The sequence below is a fragment of the Suncus etruscus genome, chromosome 10 (assembly GCF_024139225.1).
Source record: "Suncus etruscus isolate mSunEtr1 chromosome 10, mSunEtr1.pri.cur, whole genome shotgun sequence".
NCBI lineage: Eukaryota > Metazoa > Chordata > Mammalia > Eulipotyphla > Soricidae > Suncus > Suncus etruscus.
Genome location: NC_064857.1, coordinates 8,027,150 through 8,045,429, shown reverse-complemented (window position 1 = coordinate 8,045,429; position 18,280 = coordinate 8,027,150). Strand labels below are relative to the sequence as shown.

At 35.5% G+C, this 18,280-nt stretch overlaps 1 protein-coding gene across 1 annotated transcript in view; it reads left to right on the top strand.

The window, feature by feature from the left end:
- The window catches only part of NECAB1 (N-terminal EF-hand calcium binding protein 1), a 186,159-nt gene that overhangs the window by 109,352 nt on the left and 58,527 nt on the right, over positions 1-18,280 (top strand). The window contains exon 5 of the mRNA XM_049782416.1: positions 16,244-16,380. Coding sequence (XP_049638373.1) covers positions 16,244-16,380 — 137 coding nt within the window. The remainder of the gene's footprint in view (positions 1-16,243; positions 16,381-18,280) is intronic.

Here is an 18,280-nt window from a genome sequence, read left to right as displayed (position 1 = left end):
GGTCTGATATCAAGAACTTTAATACATTTTGATTTGAGTTTTGTATACAGTGTTAAAAGAGGTCTGAGTTCAATTTTTTTTTGCATGCAACTTGTTCAGTTCCCCAGTGCCACTTGTTAAAGAGGCTTTTATTGCTCCAATTTGTATGTATATCAAAACATCATCTTCCTGAAGGTCTGTCTTAGGATGTTCAAGTCTATTTCTTTGCTCTGAGGGTCTATATTCATGCCAAAACCATGCTGTTGTTATTACTACCACTATATAGTAGTTTGAAGTTGGGAAAAATAGTGCCATCTATCTTTTTTTTTCACAAGAACTGCTTTAGCTATTTGTCAAGATTTATTGCTGCATATGAAATTCGAAAGTGTTTGTTCTATTTTTGCTGTAAAATAAATAAAAGAAGGGAAAGTACACAAATCAATTCTATAGTGATTATAGGAAACACTCCTTAAAATTTTAATTTTTACTACCAAATTTTAACTGAACCTAGGGATTACTTTGGCATAACTCTACCAGATAGTTTGTTTCTCACCAGTGCGCATACCAGATAGCTATCTCTTTCTTTTTTGTTGGCAGTCTGTGGTATTTAATGCTTATTTTAGTGATCAGAGCACTTAAAACATAAATCAAATTCTGTCAAGCACGTGTCTTAAATGACCTATGAATACAGCCAGACTCATTTAAGGATCTTCGGTATTCTTACTACAATTTCAAGTTATGTCATCACCTATGATTTCACAAAATCTAAAATATTTACTATGCAGAACTGCAAAGCCCCCAAAAGAGCCAGTATTTAACAACCTACATTAGCAGTTTTTTTATACTGTAACATTGTTTTGAAATATAAAAAATTATAACTACCATGATTTACAGTTTTACAATACGATCAATGGTAAGGTTTCACATATATAAATATTCTAACAACATACCCAGTACCCGAGGGCCTGGTTCCCTCCACCAATGTTTCAGAGTAATGCCTTCACGTTCTATTCTTCCCCGCCCCTTCACCTCAACATTCTTCATCCTGCTTCACCAGAAATATCCATTTTATACATGAGCTTTTGACCATTTGTTGTTTCTTACTATGGGTTTTAATGAATCATATATGTAAGACATTATTCTGTGTCTGTCTCTCTTCTCCAGATGACTTCTCTCAGCATAATACTCTGCAGGTCCCTCCACAGAGTGGCAAATGGGCCAGAGTGGGTACAGCAGGTTAGGCACATGCTTTAATTACATGAGGCAAAACCATGTCAAATCCTACCGTCCCAAACAGTTTTCTGGGCACCACCAGAAGTGGGTGATTCCTGAGTGAGTGCAGAGCCAGGAGTAAGCATTGTTGGGCTGTGGCCCAAAAGTAATACACGCACATTTACATATATACACACAGTGACAAATTGAATAGATTTTGTCTTCCTTTTTGTCTTTCTTTCCTTTCTTTTCCACACTCAATGATGTTCTCAGATTATTCCTGACTCTGCACTTTGTAATCACTCCTGGTGGGCTTGGGGGTCCATATGGAGTGCCAGTATTAAACCAGGTCTTCTGCATGCATGATAAGTGCTTTATCCACTGCACTATCTCCCCAACTCCTGATTTGTCTTTTCTTATAGCTTATTAGCATTTCATTATATATATTTGCCATAGTGTTTTGTTGATTTTCTCAGGCCTTACTCCTGGCAGTACTTAGGCACTATATGTGGTGTTGAACATAGAAATAGGAGTGCATGTCTGTTCTTGGTCATTTTAAATAGCTACAAATACAAGCTATTGTGATTAGTGCTGGAATGAACATAGGAGTGCAAATGTCTTTTCTGAACACAGATTTTTGTGCCCTTGGAGTAAATGTACAAAATTGGAATACCTGAGTCATATTTTTGAGACATGTCCATGATGATTTCCAAAAATGGTTAAGCCATCCAACATTTCCAACAGTAGTGAAGAAAGGTTTTTGTTTCCTTCATATACAGGTCAACACTGGTTGTGCTCATTCTTTAGGATGGGTGCCAGTTTTAGTGTTGTGATATGATATCTCATTGTTGTTTGGATTTGCATTTTTCTGCTATCAGTGATTTCGAATATTATGATATATTTCTTAGCCATATGTATGTCTTCTTTGAGGAAGTTTGTTTTTATCTCTTCTGCCTCATTTTAATGTATTTATAATAAAGCTTTACCATTGCTATATGTATCTTGTAAATTAAAATTTTTTCTGATGGGTGGTGGGCAAATATTTTCTCTTAACTCTGTGTTGTCATTTTTTATTCTAGCACTCATCTCTCTTTAGCTGATGATCCCAAATTATTTCTGGTACACATTCTGAGGGCACTTTACAGTTGTCACAAGTTTGTTTCATCTTCCATGTTTCCTTTATTATTCCTCTAATTACTCATTTACATCCAATGATAACATGCAATGCAGATATTGTTATTGTCAGTAATAGTGTCCTTAGTCACTTGTAACTGGAGGCTCACAATAACACTTCAGCTAATTTTGTTGCATGTGCTGAAATGGTGAGGAGTTGTGTGCTATTTTTTATTATTTTGTGTGTGTGTGTGTGTGTGTGTGAATTGCCTGATAATAAAATTTTCTGCCACCAATATGGCCATCTTTCAATGTTCCATTAGAGAATCAATTAAATTTATAATATCTGACTCCAATGTATGAAATGAAAAGTTCAGTGGACACCATACTGTCTGCTTTTCACTGCTGTATTAATTTTATAATGGACATGGCAGTAATAGTACATGGGGACACAGCCAAACCAGGTTTGATCCTTGGCATCACATATAGTCCAGCAAACTCCACTAGGTGTAATTTCAGAGCGCAGTTAGAAATGACCCCTATGCATCACATATTTTGATGCTCAAAGCAAATATATATATATATTGCTAGCAAATTTATTAATATACTTATTATTCAACATCTCATATCCATAACTAAAGAAATAGGACTGAGAAATATTACTTTCCCAAATGTAATAGCTGAGTGTCAGAGACAATGATAAGAATTTAGTCCTCTTCAGACTTATTCTTCATAACCACACTTTTATTCGATTTTATTGAATATAATCTGAGTCTTCATCTATTAGCTATTACTTTAGAGATTTGATTTGAGTGGCTGGAGCAATAGCACAGAGGTAGGGCATTTTCCTTATACGAGGCCAACCCCGGACAGACTCTGGTTTGATTCCCGGCATCCCAATGGTCCCCTGAGCCTGCCAGGAGCCATTTCTGAGTGCAGAGCCAGAAGAAACCCCTGAGCTCTGCAGGGTGTGACACTCCCCCCAAAACAAAAACAAAAACAAAAATGTTGATTTGAATCTGCATGTCTGACTGTCTTTATATCAATGCATATTTTGCTGAAATTCCACATCTTTAGGAGAATTACTTTCCTAAAGAATGGGATTATTCTTTGGGCATGGTTAACAAAGGGCATAAATTCTTGTTAGATCCTCCAAGTGGGAATCAGAGCAATCGAAAAGACCTTAGAGAAAAGATATCTATATGAGATGATTCTTTATTCCTATGCAACAGAGTTTAGCCATGTAAAAATCCTCAGTGGTATGATTCCTTTATGATTTCACACTACAAAATGTCTAGTTAAAATAGAGCTTGGAGTAGCCAGAAAGATATGAGAGTGGGTAAGGTGCTTGCCTTGCACATGGCCAACCTACCATATGGTCCCCCAAGCACTGCCAGAAGTGATCTCTGTTCATAGATTTGGGAATGAGTCCTAAGTATAGCCTGTGTGGCCCTCCCAAACACAGAAGAAGAGAGGGTGAAAATTACTTAAATTTATTAGTTATTTAATGTATTAAAAATTCTAGCTTTATTTCCTCATTAACCTAGAAATCTAATTTCCTTAATCTTTAAAACTAATATAACCTCTTGTTTTGCCCTATAATCTTTCCTATCTAGAATTAATTTCAGTTCCTTTTTAAAACCACCCATTTCTCTCTGTGTTTCTCTCTCTCTCCCTTTCTTTTTCTCTTTCTCTCATATTTCTGTTTCTTTGTTTGTCCTTTGACCACACCCAGTTGTGCTCAGGCTTCTTTCTGGTGGGACTCCAGGAACCACATAGTATGTGAGAAACAAACCCCACTTGGCTATGTGCATGACATGAATTCCCATTTCTTTATGTTTTTATTTTTAAGTTTTTTTTATTTCATTTCAAAGGAAAGTCTAAGAATGTTTAATATATAGTCTAGATAATACAATGTAAGCCAGATAGTTTTCTTTCTAAGTAACTAACATTGTGCGGCTATAGAAAAAGAGAAAAAAAGACAACCTTACTTTTGTCAAAGTGATTTTCTACTATTATAGAAGCCAGCACAGATGTCTCTCTCAGAATAGTGAGAGCTGCAGGGGCTGAGATGAAAGGCAGTCAGACGCCTTGCCCCTCCTGCTAAATATGATTGTGTCTGATCTCGTAAACAAGACCACACTGAGAGAGATGTCATTGCTTTGATTAATTTTCAAATAGGCCATATCCAAACAGGGAAGTCTGATGCTCTGATTGCTCTAATTAGCTTGGATGATTCATAGTGGTTAATAGCTAAGATCTACACTCTTTCATCACCCAAATGGGCAAGATCTTACTTTCTGGAAAATGATCTGACAATTGAGATGTACAAGCTGCCAGTCCCCTCAGAAACCTGCTTTCAAAGCATGATGCTTTCCTTGCTAGGCTGTTTTGCTGGGGTTTGGGTTTTGATGAGTATTTTACTTTGTTTTAAACTGCTATTGCATTGTAACTTCGTTTTTTTATAAAGTTCAGGTGTACAGCACCCGCACATTCCATTTGTCCATATTAATGCCTCCCACTCCCAAAGTCTCTACTGTTTGCTTAAATAAGTGTTAGCCCTGTTACAGTTCAAAAAAATAAATATGTAGATTAAAATGGCTTTTCCAAAGCAAAAATGCAAATATTAATGTAACCTTAAAAATAGTTCAATCTAATGATAAATGCATCTGATAACTTTCCATGCATAGACACTGTTGGAATCTAAGAAACATGAAATTTAATCTTCAATATTCCATGTGCCTCCTAAAAGCCAAGAAGGACTAGCCTACATTTGACAAAAGAAGGTAGTGTCAGAATATCAGATATGGTTTGTAGATATGTGTTGTTTCAGTAGATGACTAGAAATTCTTCTACTTGTCTCTGGCATTGAAGACTTTGTCCAAAAGAGCATATGCCATAAACCAACAGATCTATCTTCCTTGGATTTTTATATTCAAAGATTCCTTTTTGTACCTTCACAGCCACATACTTGTTGAGAATAAAAAGGTCCAGACTTTGACATTTTACAGCTTGTTATCTATTTAATTTTCCATCTGTTTTTTTTTGTTGTTGTTGTTGTTTTTTGTTTTTGGCCACTGCCTTTCAAAGGGACATCTGCTGCATATTTAAGGGGAAAAAGGAAGATTGGAGCTCTGCCAATTTGGTCTGGCATTCTAAAGCTTAAAATCCAGAATAAGAAAAAGGATAAAATAGACTGTTAACCTGTTAAGAACAGACTATATTGGAGCTAGAGTGATGGTACAGTAGGTAGGATACTTTTTTGCATTCGAGTGTCGTGGGTTTGATCCCCAACATTCTGTATGATCCTTAGAGCCTACTAGTAACCATTCTTGAGTACAAAGCCAGAAGTAAGTCCTGAGCACCACCATCCCCCAAAACAAAAGCAAACAAAATCACCACCACTAAAAACACCACCACCACCACCACCAGTTACATTGCCCTTTATTTCAGAACACACAGGACGAGTCAACCCCCACAGACAATTGGCAAATGCCAAATATGAGAGAGACTAGAACACTCTCAGCTCTCAGGCATGCCAACTTAAGGCTGTGTTTAGAACCTGCTTGTTTTCTGCCTAGTACTCGTGCATTTGTGGTCTTAGGCACTTTCTTATAGGCATCCCTGAGGTAAAGATAATCAAGATATAACCTCATAAACCTTCCTTTTCTATAACTATCCTATGAAAGGGAGAGAGGGAAGAAAACAACAAGATAAACAATATATAATAATGAAAAATTTATCCCCATAGGGAAATGTTTTCACAGGAACATAAAGAAATACCTAACTTCTGAAGAGAAGTGGTAATTCAGGGTAGGAATTGCTACCAAAATGCAATTTTTGACCTGAGGTTGAAAGGTTAAATATTAGAAAGCAAGCTATTTTTCTTTCTTTTTCTCAAGGAGGAGAAGATAGCAGCAATTTTTATAACTGACTCAAAAGTAATTTTATCTCCCAAATACTTAGATCAGCTTGACACCTCACTCAATGTCAGGCCATCAACACTTCTACCTCATGTAATATCTGGGTTCTTTTAACTTCTTGATATTATCTAGGGAGTCACCAGTGAAAAAGTCATCACACTAAGAAGAAAGTCTCAGCAGAACAATTTCTTAATTAACTATAATGGAGTGAGGATAAAGTAGCTAGTCATTTGCTGTTAATTCTTTAGAAATATCAGACACTAACAAAATCATTCTATATAAAACCATAATAGCCAAGAAGCTTCTGTCACTCAAAGAAAACAATGAACAGGATACAGAGACTGCCTGCAGAATAGGAGAAACTATTTATTCAATATCCATCTGATAAGGGGTTAATATCAAAGATATACAGGCATTGGTAGAGCTTCACAAGAAAAAAAAATCTAACCCAATCCAAATAATGGGCAGGAGAAATAAATAGAAACCTCCTTAAAGAAGAAATAAAGATGATAAAAAAAGACACCAAATACACCACATCATTAATCATCAGGGAAATGCAAATCAAAACAACAATGGGATATCATCTCATACCACTGATATTGGTACAGATCAAAAATATCAAGAATAGGGGCCTGGAGAGATAGCACAGCGGTGTTTGCCTTGCAAGCAACCAATCCAGGACCAAAGGTGGTTGGTTCGAATCCCGGTTTCCCATATGGTCCCCTGTGCCTACCAGGAGTAACCCCTGAGCACCACAGGGTGTGTGGCCCAAAAACCAAAAAAAAAAAAATTGAAGAATAACTAGTGCTGGGGCCAGAGAGACAACATGGAGGTAAGGCATTTGCCTTGCATGTAGAAGGTCTGTGGTTTGAATCCCAGCATTCCATATGGTCCCCTGAGCCTGCCAGAAGCAATTTCTGAGCATAGGGCCAGGAGTAACCCCTGAGCACTGATGGGTGCAACCATCTCCCACCAAAAAAAAAAAAAAAAACAAGAATAACAAGTGCTGGTGTGAATGTGGGGAGAAAGGGAAAGGGACTCTCATTCACTGCTGGTGAAAATGTCAACTGGTCTAGCCTTTTTGGAAAAAATATGAATATTCCTCAAAAAATGAGCTTAATAAAAGCTTTCAATTAAAAAAAATTCAATTGGCCCAGCAATACCACTCCTAGGAATATAACCTTGGGCCCCCAAAACACAATGCAGAAAAGTCCTTTGCACTCCTATATTTATTGCAGCACTATTAACAGTAGACAGAATATGTAAACAACCCAAGTGCCTGAGAACAGATGAATGAGTGAAATAAGTCAAAAGAAAAGGGATAGGTATTAAATGATCATACTCATTTTGGGGATATAAAAAAACGGTGTGGTAATAATATCCAGACAGAGATGCTGCCAAAAAAGAAAACAGACCAATATTCCTGATTAATAAAGATGCAAAGATCCTCAACAAAATCCTGGCAAATAGAATCCAATGCCTCATCAAGTCATCAAGATGGTCATATACCACGATCAAGTGGGTTTCATTCCAGGAATGCAAGGATGGTTTAACATATGCAAATAAATCAACATAATAAACCATATCAACAAAAACATATCAAACCACACAATCATATCAATATATGCAGAGAAAGCATTTGATAAGATCCAACATTTATTCTTGATAAGAAAAACTCATCAAGATGGGAATGGAAGGAACAATGGCAAATATTATTCTCAGTGGAGATAAACTAACATCCAAACTCATCAAGATGGGAATGGAAGGAACAATGGCAAATATTATTCTCAGTGGAGATAAACTAACATCCAAAGACAATAAAGATGAGGGCAAGGAGGACTGGATCATGGTAGAAAACTTGCTACAAATAGTAGGGAAATGTAAAAAGAGCAGAAAAGAGACCACTCTGACAATACTTAGAAATGATCACTCTGCACAACACTGGGTGCTGAAAGGAGATAAAGTAAAATTCCTGATAACTCTTCAATTACAATATTGCAAAGCACAGTGTCTAAAAGGAAAAAAAGTGTGGGGATAATGACTGCCACAGAGGCAGGCCGCAGGAGAGGCAAAGTGTGAGCATTAATGCTAAGAAATATGCACTGGTGAAGGGTGTTGTATATTGTATAACTGAAATTCCATCATGAAAAACACTATAAATGTGTATCTCACAGTAATTCAATTAAAAAAACGTATTTGTTTGTTTGTTTATTGAGTGTTGTGCCACATTTGGTGGTGCTTAGGAGTTACTCCTGGCTCTGCACTCAGAAATTAATCCTGGCAGGCAGGCTTGAGGAACCATACAGAATGCAGGGAACTGAACCTGAGGCAAATGCCCTCCCTGCTGTGCCATCGCTCTGCTGCAAATTTATGTGATTTTTTTTAAGAAATAGTAAAAGGATGAAAAGTCAAAACTCATGCAAAGTCAGAACTCATTCAGAATTGAACTTGAATATATTATCTCGAACTGGGAAGTTCAAGGAGTGATAGTACTGTGAGTAGGGTGTTCGCCTTGCACATGACTAACCTAGACTCAATCTCTGGTACCCCATAAATCACCCCAGTCCTGCCAGTAGTGATTCTTGAGTACAGAATCATGAGTAAACCCTAATCATACCAGGTGTGGCACAGAAAAAAAAAGAAAGGAAAAAAGAAAATGTTACCTTGACGAATACCCCCTACAATGCTTTTGCTGCTCTTCCTCATATGAACAAAAATAAACCACTTATTAGTCAAGACAACTATCAACTTCAAATTCCACAAATTATGAGCATCTATCTACTTAAATTATTTGCAGTCAATATCATGGTATCTATTAAGTGTTAATAATCCTGAATTATGAGTTACTGACTAGAAGAATTTTATCAATAATATAGTACTGGTATCAGATTATGGCTTTGTCAAGTCTGAGATTCTAAATTAAGTCCCCAGAACTGAAGACATAAATAATGAAAATCAACGAGCAAATGATACTGTAATATTTGTATTTTCTTTCAAAAATTATAAAAGACTGAAGAATCACATTGGGAGTAAGGAGCGATTCCACATGTGTATAAAAGAAGCTACTTGAGATTCTGTTTAACCTTGGATAGTCAAGAGGATAATGGTGTAGTGGGCAAAAAATTGTGCTCTTCCTGCTACCCATGTCCCACAATATAAAAAACTAATGTGGTGGATTTGTCAGGAAACAAAATAAGACTAAAAATAACAGTCTAGACCCATTGACCTGCTGTTATTAATGGTAGCATCATAATTCATATTTTGCACTCAACAAAATTGCCCTAGTATTAAATTACTAGAAGTTAGTCTTTCCCTAAGTAGATAAAAGGATGAACTTTTGGCCCTTGGGGATGCTGTTATGATCTAAAGGGTGCTATAGTAGCCTTTGGTGCAACTCAAAGGCATTTTCTGTTTACTCTTTCAAAGAAGGCAGATTTTTCAGAGGACACTGAGTCGTTTCATTTTCTCAAAAGATGAGCAATATAGATCAAGTAATTTGGGGTAACCTTTTCTTTAGAATATTATAGTGTAGGGTAACACACATTTAAATTAAATGATGAAGGAACCAATTTAGAAAAAGATATCTAGGATTTTTTTGTTTTGCTTTTGCTTTTATGAGGGGAGGGGAGGACCACACTGTGGTTCTCATGTCTGGTTCTTAATTCTGTGCTCAGGGATCATTCCAAGAGAGATCAAAAATCAATAAGGATCAGACTGAGGTCAGTGTTACCTGCCCTCACAGTATTATCTCTCCTGCCCAAAGGAATTATTTTCCCTTCCTCTGTGACTACAGAAAAGCTCACACCATTAAGCATTTTTTTTATAATACGGGGAGACTGAGGGCATAGTTCTATTAAAGGGTGATTGTTTACTTACTCTGAATAACTATCATTAATGATGTTTAAGGAATTGTTTTTAATATTTTCCTAAACAGTTTCTGCTCTCAGATTGTTTTAGTGCCTAAGCTGAAAAGAAATTGCGCTGGTTGAGGATTTTGGGAGAAAGGAACTCTCATTCACTGCTGGTGGGAATACTGTCTGGTTCAGTCTTTATGGAAAATAATATGGAGATTCCTCAAAAAACTGGAAATTGAGCTTCCATATGATCCAATTATACCACTCCTAGGGATATATCCTAGGAACACAAAAACACATACCTAAAGCCCTCTGGACACCTATGTTCTTTGCAGTTCTATTTACAATAGTCAGACTCTGGAAACAAACAATATGTCCTTCAACAGATGAATGGCGAAAGAAACTGTGGTACATACAAACAATGGAATATTACACAGCTGTAAGGAGAGATGAAGTCAAGAAATTTTCCCATACATGGATGGACATGGAAATTATTGAAATAAGTCAGAGGGAGAGAGATAGACACAGAATAGACTCACTCATCTCTGGGTTTTAAGGAAAATAAAAGACATTATTATAATAATGCCCAGATACAATAGAGATTAGGGTCAGAAGGACCGGCTCATGATATGAAGCTCATCACAAAGAGTGGTGAATGCAGTTAGAGAAATAACCACACTAACTACCATGACGATGTTAATGAGTGAGAGAAGTAGAATGCTTGTCTCCTCTAATACAGGCAGGGGGTAGGGAGGAGGAAGATTCGGGGTATTGGTGGTAGGAATGTTGCACTGGTAAAGTGGGGTATTCTTTTTATGACTGAAACCCAACTACAATCATGTTTGTAGTCATGGTGCTTAAAGATATGAATAAAAACAAAACAAAAAAAGAATAATCTTTAAAGAAAGAAATTGTACTACAGCTAATGATTGTGAATTGTATTTGTTCTGATGCTAAAAATTATTTTTGAAAGTCCTCTTTATGCATTTTTTCTTGTCCTTCTTTGAATCTCCAATTTATTCGTCAACTTCCTATTTAGGAAAAAAGTTGTAGGCACATTGGAGAGCACTTAGAAATTAATGGGTGGTAATACTGATCCCCTTTGTGTCACTGCATAAAAACTTGGCCAATCTAATGGGAACATGAGCATGGCCTACTGAATTCTACTGAAAAAATTATGCAGACTGTAAGAATGGACTATTTTTTTATGGTGAAATGAGAATACTTTAAACCAAAACAAAATTAAGGTGTTAAAACTGCTCCCTTCTTATTTAAACATTTCAGTCAAACCACGTTCATCTTAGGTTGCAAATTTAATGCATAAAACAAATGGTATAAATACTTGCCCTCTACAATTCGTCCTTATTTTCCAATAAAAAATTCTGCATAAATGCAATAAAATGCTATCTTTCTTTAAAAAGACAGCAAGCAATACATTCTTGAAGTTAGGAGTTGGTCTTTTCTTTCACCTAATTCACCATGATTCACCAAGTTGTTTCTAATACAAAGATTTCAGGTGTTATATATTGAGACACAAATCCCACTATCAGTATGACCTTTTCTTTACCAGTGTCTTCAATCTTCCAACCACCACGATAGCCTGCCTAGTTTGTCTTGTTAATAGTCAACCATAAAGAGAATATGCCCAGAGCACCATGAGACAAACAGCAATATAGAGGCAAGATCATTAAGTCTAGACAGCTAATATTAAATGAGTGTGTTTAGATTGGATAATGAAAAAAATAATCAACTCCTATAGTTCTTCCATGACAAATATTTAACTTTTATAGAAGAAAATCATAAACCAATATGTATAGCCACATTGTATATAATTGTGTTTTCTAAGTCTTCTCTACAAGTAGAGGTAAAACCATTTACTTTAATGCAAATATAATTGGCATAATTTCATACTATACAATTATGTTTTCATGCATTTGATAAGACCATTTTACTTTATATTTTAACAATGTGGAAATGACTAGAGAATCAAGAGCATCATTTTTTCTTTATATTCTTTGTATTATCTTATTAGTGTGTTATTTTTTATTTTTTGTTTTACTAATTAACTTATCAGTGTTTTATAACATAGAGTTTTAGGAAGTTAGCCTAACATCCCATATATATATAGGACTCACCACCAAAGCTCCAATGCCATCTCACAACCAAAAAAATTCCATAACTTATGGATAGGAGGCTATCCAAATCATTTTTCTCATGGAAACAGTATTTTTTCTATTTTTATTTTTATTTAATTATAAGAACTTAGTTGTTACGTGTTTACAATAGTGCTGATGCTTATCATTTTGATGTCTGATTAATATTAATATATTTCACCACTACCAACATGTCCTAGATCCTTCACCATTCTCTTTCTGTTATTTATAGTTCACTTTTTTATTCCCTCCATTCCTTTCCCCACCTGATTGGTAATCTCTGTTTTATAATGCAGGGATAGTCCAAGGTTTGTTATCATTTTATACTCTCTTATCTGGTTTTGTTTTTGCACATGTCACAAATGAGTGAAAAAACACTGATTTTCAATGAGTCTAGGAGTTAATTGCATCAAAATATCTTGCTTTAACATTTTTATTTATTTGGGAGGGTCACACTGGGCTATGCTCAGAGATTGTTTTGGCTCTGCACTCTGGGCTCACTTGTGCCAGACTTCAGGGACCAATTGGGTGCCCTTGAATACAGATCAACTACATGCAAAGCAAGCACCCTACCTCCAGTACTATCACTCCAGCACTGAAACACTTCTTTTTTTCTATAATTAAATTTGAATTTAAAAGGAAAATGATTAATTTTATTTGATAAATAGTATTTTAAGCTTTCATTGTCACTACATAGCAAGCTATTTGATTAAAGAACTTTATATATTTTCTTTTTTTTGGTTTTTGGGCCACACCTGGCAGTGCTCAGGGGTCACTCCTGGCTGTCTGCTCAGAAATAGCTCCTGGCAGGCACGGGGGACCATATGGGACACCGGGGTTCGAACCAACCACCTTAGGTCCTGGATCGGCTGCTTGCAAGGCAAACGCCGCTGTGCTATCTCTCCGGGCCCCGAACTTTGTATATTTTTTAAGCTTGAACCAGCTCACAAAAATTCTTATGATTACAGGATAATTTTATGTTTTGCTTCTTAGGTGTCACTTAAAGACATTAAGTTTTCACTTTTAAATAAAGTACTGATTAAATATAATCAATAGATATATTTTCTATGTTGTTTACCTCTAAAGAATAGACTAAAAAGAGTCAGATTTAATATTTTTTTAAAATTTCAAATTAGAAAAAATACACGATTTGTCATGATATTGGGTTTGTTCTATAAACAGAACATATTTCCTCTAGTTCTCAGAATTTTACAGAAAAAATTCCCAAAGAATATGTATTAGGATCCCATAGAGTTATTAAACTCTAACTTATAGTTTCCAGAAGCATTGTATGAGAATGTGTGCTGGACTAGTTAGGTGGTGAGCAAAATATCTGAGACCCAAGTGTTTTATTTTATTTTTGGCACTTGAATTTTATTTTTAAATTGAATCATTATGAGATAGTTATAAAGTTCATGATTGAGTTTCAGTCATATAATGTTTAATGCCCATCCCTTTACCAGTACATATTTACCATCACCAATGTCCTCTCTTTCCCTCTCCCCTAAAAGCTTCTGTGGCAGACATTCTCTCTCTCTCTCTCTCTCTCTCTCTCTCTCTCTCTCTCTCTCTCTCTCTCTCTCTCTCTCTCTCTCTCTCTCCTCTCTCCTCTCTTTCTCTCTCCGTCTCTTTATTTATTTTACACACTATGGTTTGAAATATGTTTACTGAAGAGATATCATGTATTTCACTTTCTCCCCAATTCTTGTCTAGAGTGATCATTCCCAGCTATCATTGTCATAATAGTCTCTTCTCTGCCCTAACTGTACTCCCCACTCTGTGGCAAGCTTCCTACCATGGACCAGTTCCCTGATCCTCATCTTTATTATTTTCATATTATTATCATACTATCTTTTTGATATATCCCATAAATGAGTGTGATCATTCTATGTCTATTCTATTCCCACTAACTCACTTTCCTTAGCATAATAAACTCGATAGCCGTCCATGACTTCATTTTTTCTAACATCTGCATAGTATTCCATTATGTAGATATATCACAGATTTTTTTTATCTTCTCATCTGTTCTTGGACCCAAGTATTATTTTAGTAAAGTTCTTCAGTAAATAAACAAACAAACAAACAAAAAACTATTTAGTTGAGTTTATTATTGCAACCACAGGCTGGCCAGGATATCATGTTTTGACATTATTTTGTCATTACTCATTTTAGCCTTAGGTTTTCAGTCATTAATAAATATTTTGTTTAATAATGAAGCCAAATAAATTCTGTTATTCATTTTTAATGAACATGTGTCTTCCATTAACACACAAGACTGTAGAAAGTCAAATATAGAATGAGGAAATATAGTAAAAGTTAAGGTAACATAGTGTGTGTAATGTAATGTAGCATAAATCACCCTTGAACCCAGATCTTAGGGAATAAAGGAAAAGAAGGAAAGAAATCAAGGGAAGTAATGGAGAAACAGAGACCAGAACTTCAGTTATACTAGAGATATTGAAAAATTGTATAGCTATACACCAATGGTACAGACTCAACAACACTGAAAATATGAGATCTAAGCTACAAACACTGAACTTTGTCAAGTATTTGTCATAGTGGCAGGTGGGGATTAGGAGTGGTGGAATAATGGAGTATTGGAAACACGTGTGATGCTGTTGACATGATGGTGGGATTAGTGCTGAGATACAACATGCCTAAAACTCAACTATCAATAATTTTTAAAATTAAAGTATTCAACTAAGTTAAAAAAATTTTAAATAAGATTTAGATGGCTCACCTATGGCCTAAAACGGTGAAGTAGTTTTGTTTCACTTCATGCTGGATTTATTTTCTTTCTTAATTTGCCCTAAAACTTTCAGATACTCTATGGCAACTGGAAGCAATGTCCACAACTCTTCTGTCTATCTAGATTTAGCTTTGCAATTTTAGTTTTTATGTTTATGAAGCCATGGAGCAGTTTCAATGGTTATTTTGTGGCTGAAATATTGCACTATGTTTTAGATGCAAATGAATGTTAAAGCAACTGAGGGAGGACCATATATAAATTTAATAAACAGTGTTAATATTCCAAAGATAATAACTTCAGAATTTTGTAATAACTATGCATAATGTTTTTGCTTTGAAATAATAAACACTAGGCATAGTTAATACTCCAAGAAAAAAATGAAATCAATTACTAAAATATAACTACTTTTAGTTGGTAATAGTGAAACTAGACAATGACGAGGTCATCATCTAGTCACTTATTTTTATTTTAATAAATTTTATTCAGCAATAATTATATGAGATACATAGCTCAAGCTATTGAGAAGACAATGAGGATCTGTAGTGCTCATTGAGTAGTAGGGATCCTCAATGTGTAGTGCTCAAATTTCTTGAGGTGAGTTATTCTTCCCATATTTGCCAGCCTGAAAATCTCTTCTAGCGCCTTATTTTTTGAGTTGTTATAAGTCTTCTTTATATGGGCATGATTAATACCATCATTGACTCTATTCTCCCTGAAGGTGTGTAGGGGAGGGAAAAGGGTGTTTGCAAGGCCGAATCTTTCAGTCACATGATTGATTTTCCTGGCACCTTTAGGTACTTCCAAAATCTATCACATCGTAGATCAATCAATGAACTTGCCACTATCCCACCCAGGAAAGTCCAAGGATTGGAAGAGCTGTGAATCAGAAATGAAGAATTGTCATGTCTAAGGTTTATATATTTGATCATATGATCTATTTTAAAAAGGAAATGCAGAGCAAACCTTTGGTCACATTTCAAGCTTCTATTCAGATATTTCTTTTGCCCTTTGTTCTTGGTATTTTTCCCATAAATCTAGTGATTTTTGTTCTAAACCTTTGGTGAGTGTCAGAAGACCAACCCAGTCTATTTACAAGACCTTTATTCCCCTCCCCAGGGTGGAGAGCTATGTTCCAGCTCATATATCTTCTTTTCTCATTGATTAATTTGGTACTGATAGGTTCATGAGGAGAAAATTATTCACCTGGTTGTTTTGCCCTACCACTCACTCTTCTAATTGCATTTGTTTGGTTTTCCTTAGGGCTATCAAGATGCATCCAATTTGGAGCAATTTGTAACTCGGTTTTTACTGAAGGAGACCTTGAATCAACTGCAGTCTCTCCAGACTTCACTGGAATGTGCGATGGAGATCACCGAGGAGCAAACTCGCCAGGAAAGGCATGTTAAACATTTTCATAAGAGATCTCTTTAGTACCCAGGTTTACAGAAGACTAGATGAAGAGATCTTACTTAAATTAGTGAAAGCCACAATGAAATATAATACACTATAAAAGGGTGACAAAGAACTAGACTGGCATTTACTTTATATTTGCTGCTAAAAATGACCTTTCTATTTTTACTGTTTATTATTTAGTCGACCATTTTAAATGTTATTACTTGCTGAGATCCCAAGACAAGTGATCTTCCCTGAGGTACCTATGCAACAAATTTTAATAGTTTATGAAGTCTTTAAAAGAAACCCTGATAAAAACCCTTAAGCTAAAGTCTATTTCACAAATAAACATACAGACTCTAAAATGCAAGATACACATAATAAATACAATACAAGAGAGCAAATAAATTGCTAAGGGATTTTGGAGGGGTAAAAGATGAACTACAATAGAGTATAAACACAACTTCAGTAGCTTCCAGATGACCTTTAAACTCACCCTGTAAATTACAAGTGAACCTAAATATAAAGGGGACTTGAATGATCAAGAAATCTGATTAAGGAAAGAAGGTAAATAAGAAAATATTTCAAAAATCTCATACACCCCATTAAAGTCATTGAGAAAATTAGTGATAAATATTTATATTTCTTGAGATACTAATGTTAAACAGAAGTGAATAAGAAATGTGTAAAACAGACATGAAAATGATTCCAGCCAACAGTTGGTATATTCTCTTGTTTATTCCTTGGAAGCTAAAGAAAGTCTTGGCAAAATTCTTGTTAAATGACATATTTCTGCATGTGTGGCTCTAAACCTAAAGATATAACTTATGTAACTGTTTTTGTTTTAGATCAGGGAGGATCATAGTAAATTTCTTCAGCAAACTAGTGAAAGGCACAGCTGTAGAGCTCATTTTTCTCAACAAATTAATGGATCTATAATTATTAGGACATCTCTGAAAAAAACTAGGATTTTTTTCAAGCATGTGTTTACAATGTCAAAATGAATGAGTGTTACCAAATTTGGACAAAAAAAATGCCTGTAATCTCAGAGGTAATGAGCATGCCATGGATAAGTATGTGCTCTCTCCAGCACATCTGTGTGACATTTTTGCCTGATAAACTTCCTGTTCTCACTGCATGGGATGGTTTGGTATAAATGGCATCATGTAACAATTAGCCTTTGAAAAGCAAAAATACAGGTTCCTTGGGTTTTAGCAAGATATAACAAATTTCTTGAAGCACAATGAAATTGATTTTGTGTCCCTAATGAGAAAATGAGGTTGCTATTTCTTTCTTTTGTTTGGATTTCCTTGACACAAAATGGATATTCTTCCTCTATAGAATGGTTCATTTTCCACCTGAAAAGAGCTTTGGAAAAATGTTCTGCTCCTTTTTTTTATTTTCTCCTACCCTTTGGGGTTATTTTCTAATAGTTACCTCCTGTAAACCAGAGCTTTACATTCACCACCATATAATAAATAGTGCAAAGAACTATTTTTTTAAACGAAATACTGATTGAATTTTTGTGGCCACTTCCAACAGCTGCATCACAGCTGTGTTTAGTGAGAAAGAGTTGAATGTAGTTTTTAAGCAAAGAGGACACCGGGAACTAATCTTTTCTTCCTATCTGACAAAAAAAAAAAGCTCAAAAAATAAAATATATTCCAAGTGGGATGTCAGGGAATGTTGTTGTGTGTAATTGGAGGTAAGCAATTATGCCCAACTCTCCCCTTAAATTCCCTGACAGTCCTTCAAAGGGGTGGGGGAAAGTCTAAAATAATGACCCAGGGCCAGAGCAACATCACAGAAGTAAGGCATTTGCCTTGCACACAGCTGATCCAGAACAGACTGCGGTTCGATCCCTGGAGTTCCCCAAGCCAGGAGCACTTTCTGAGTACATAGCCA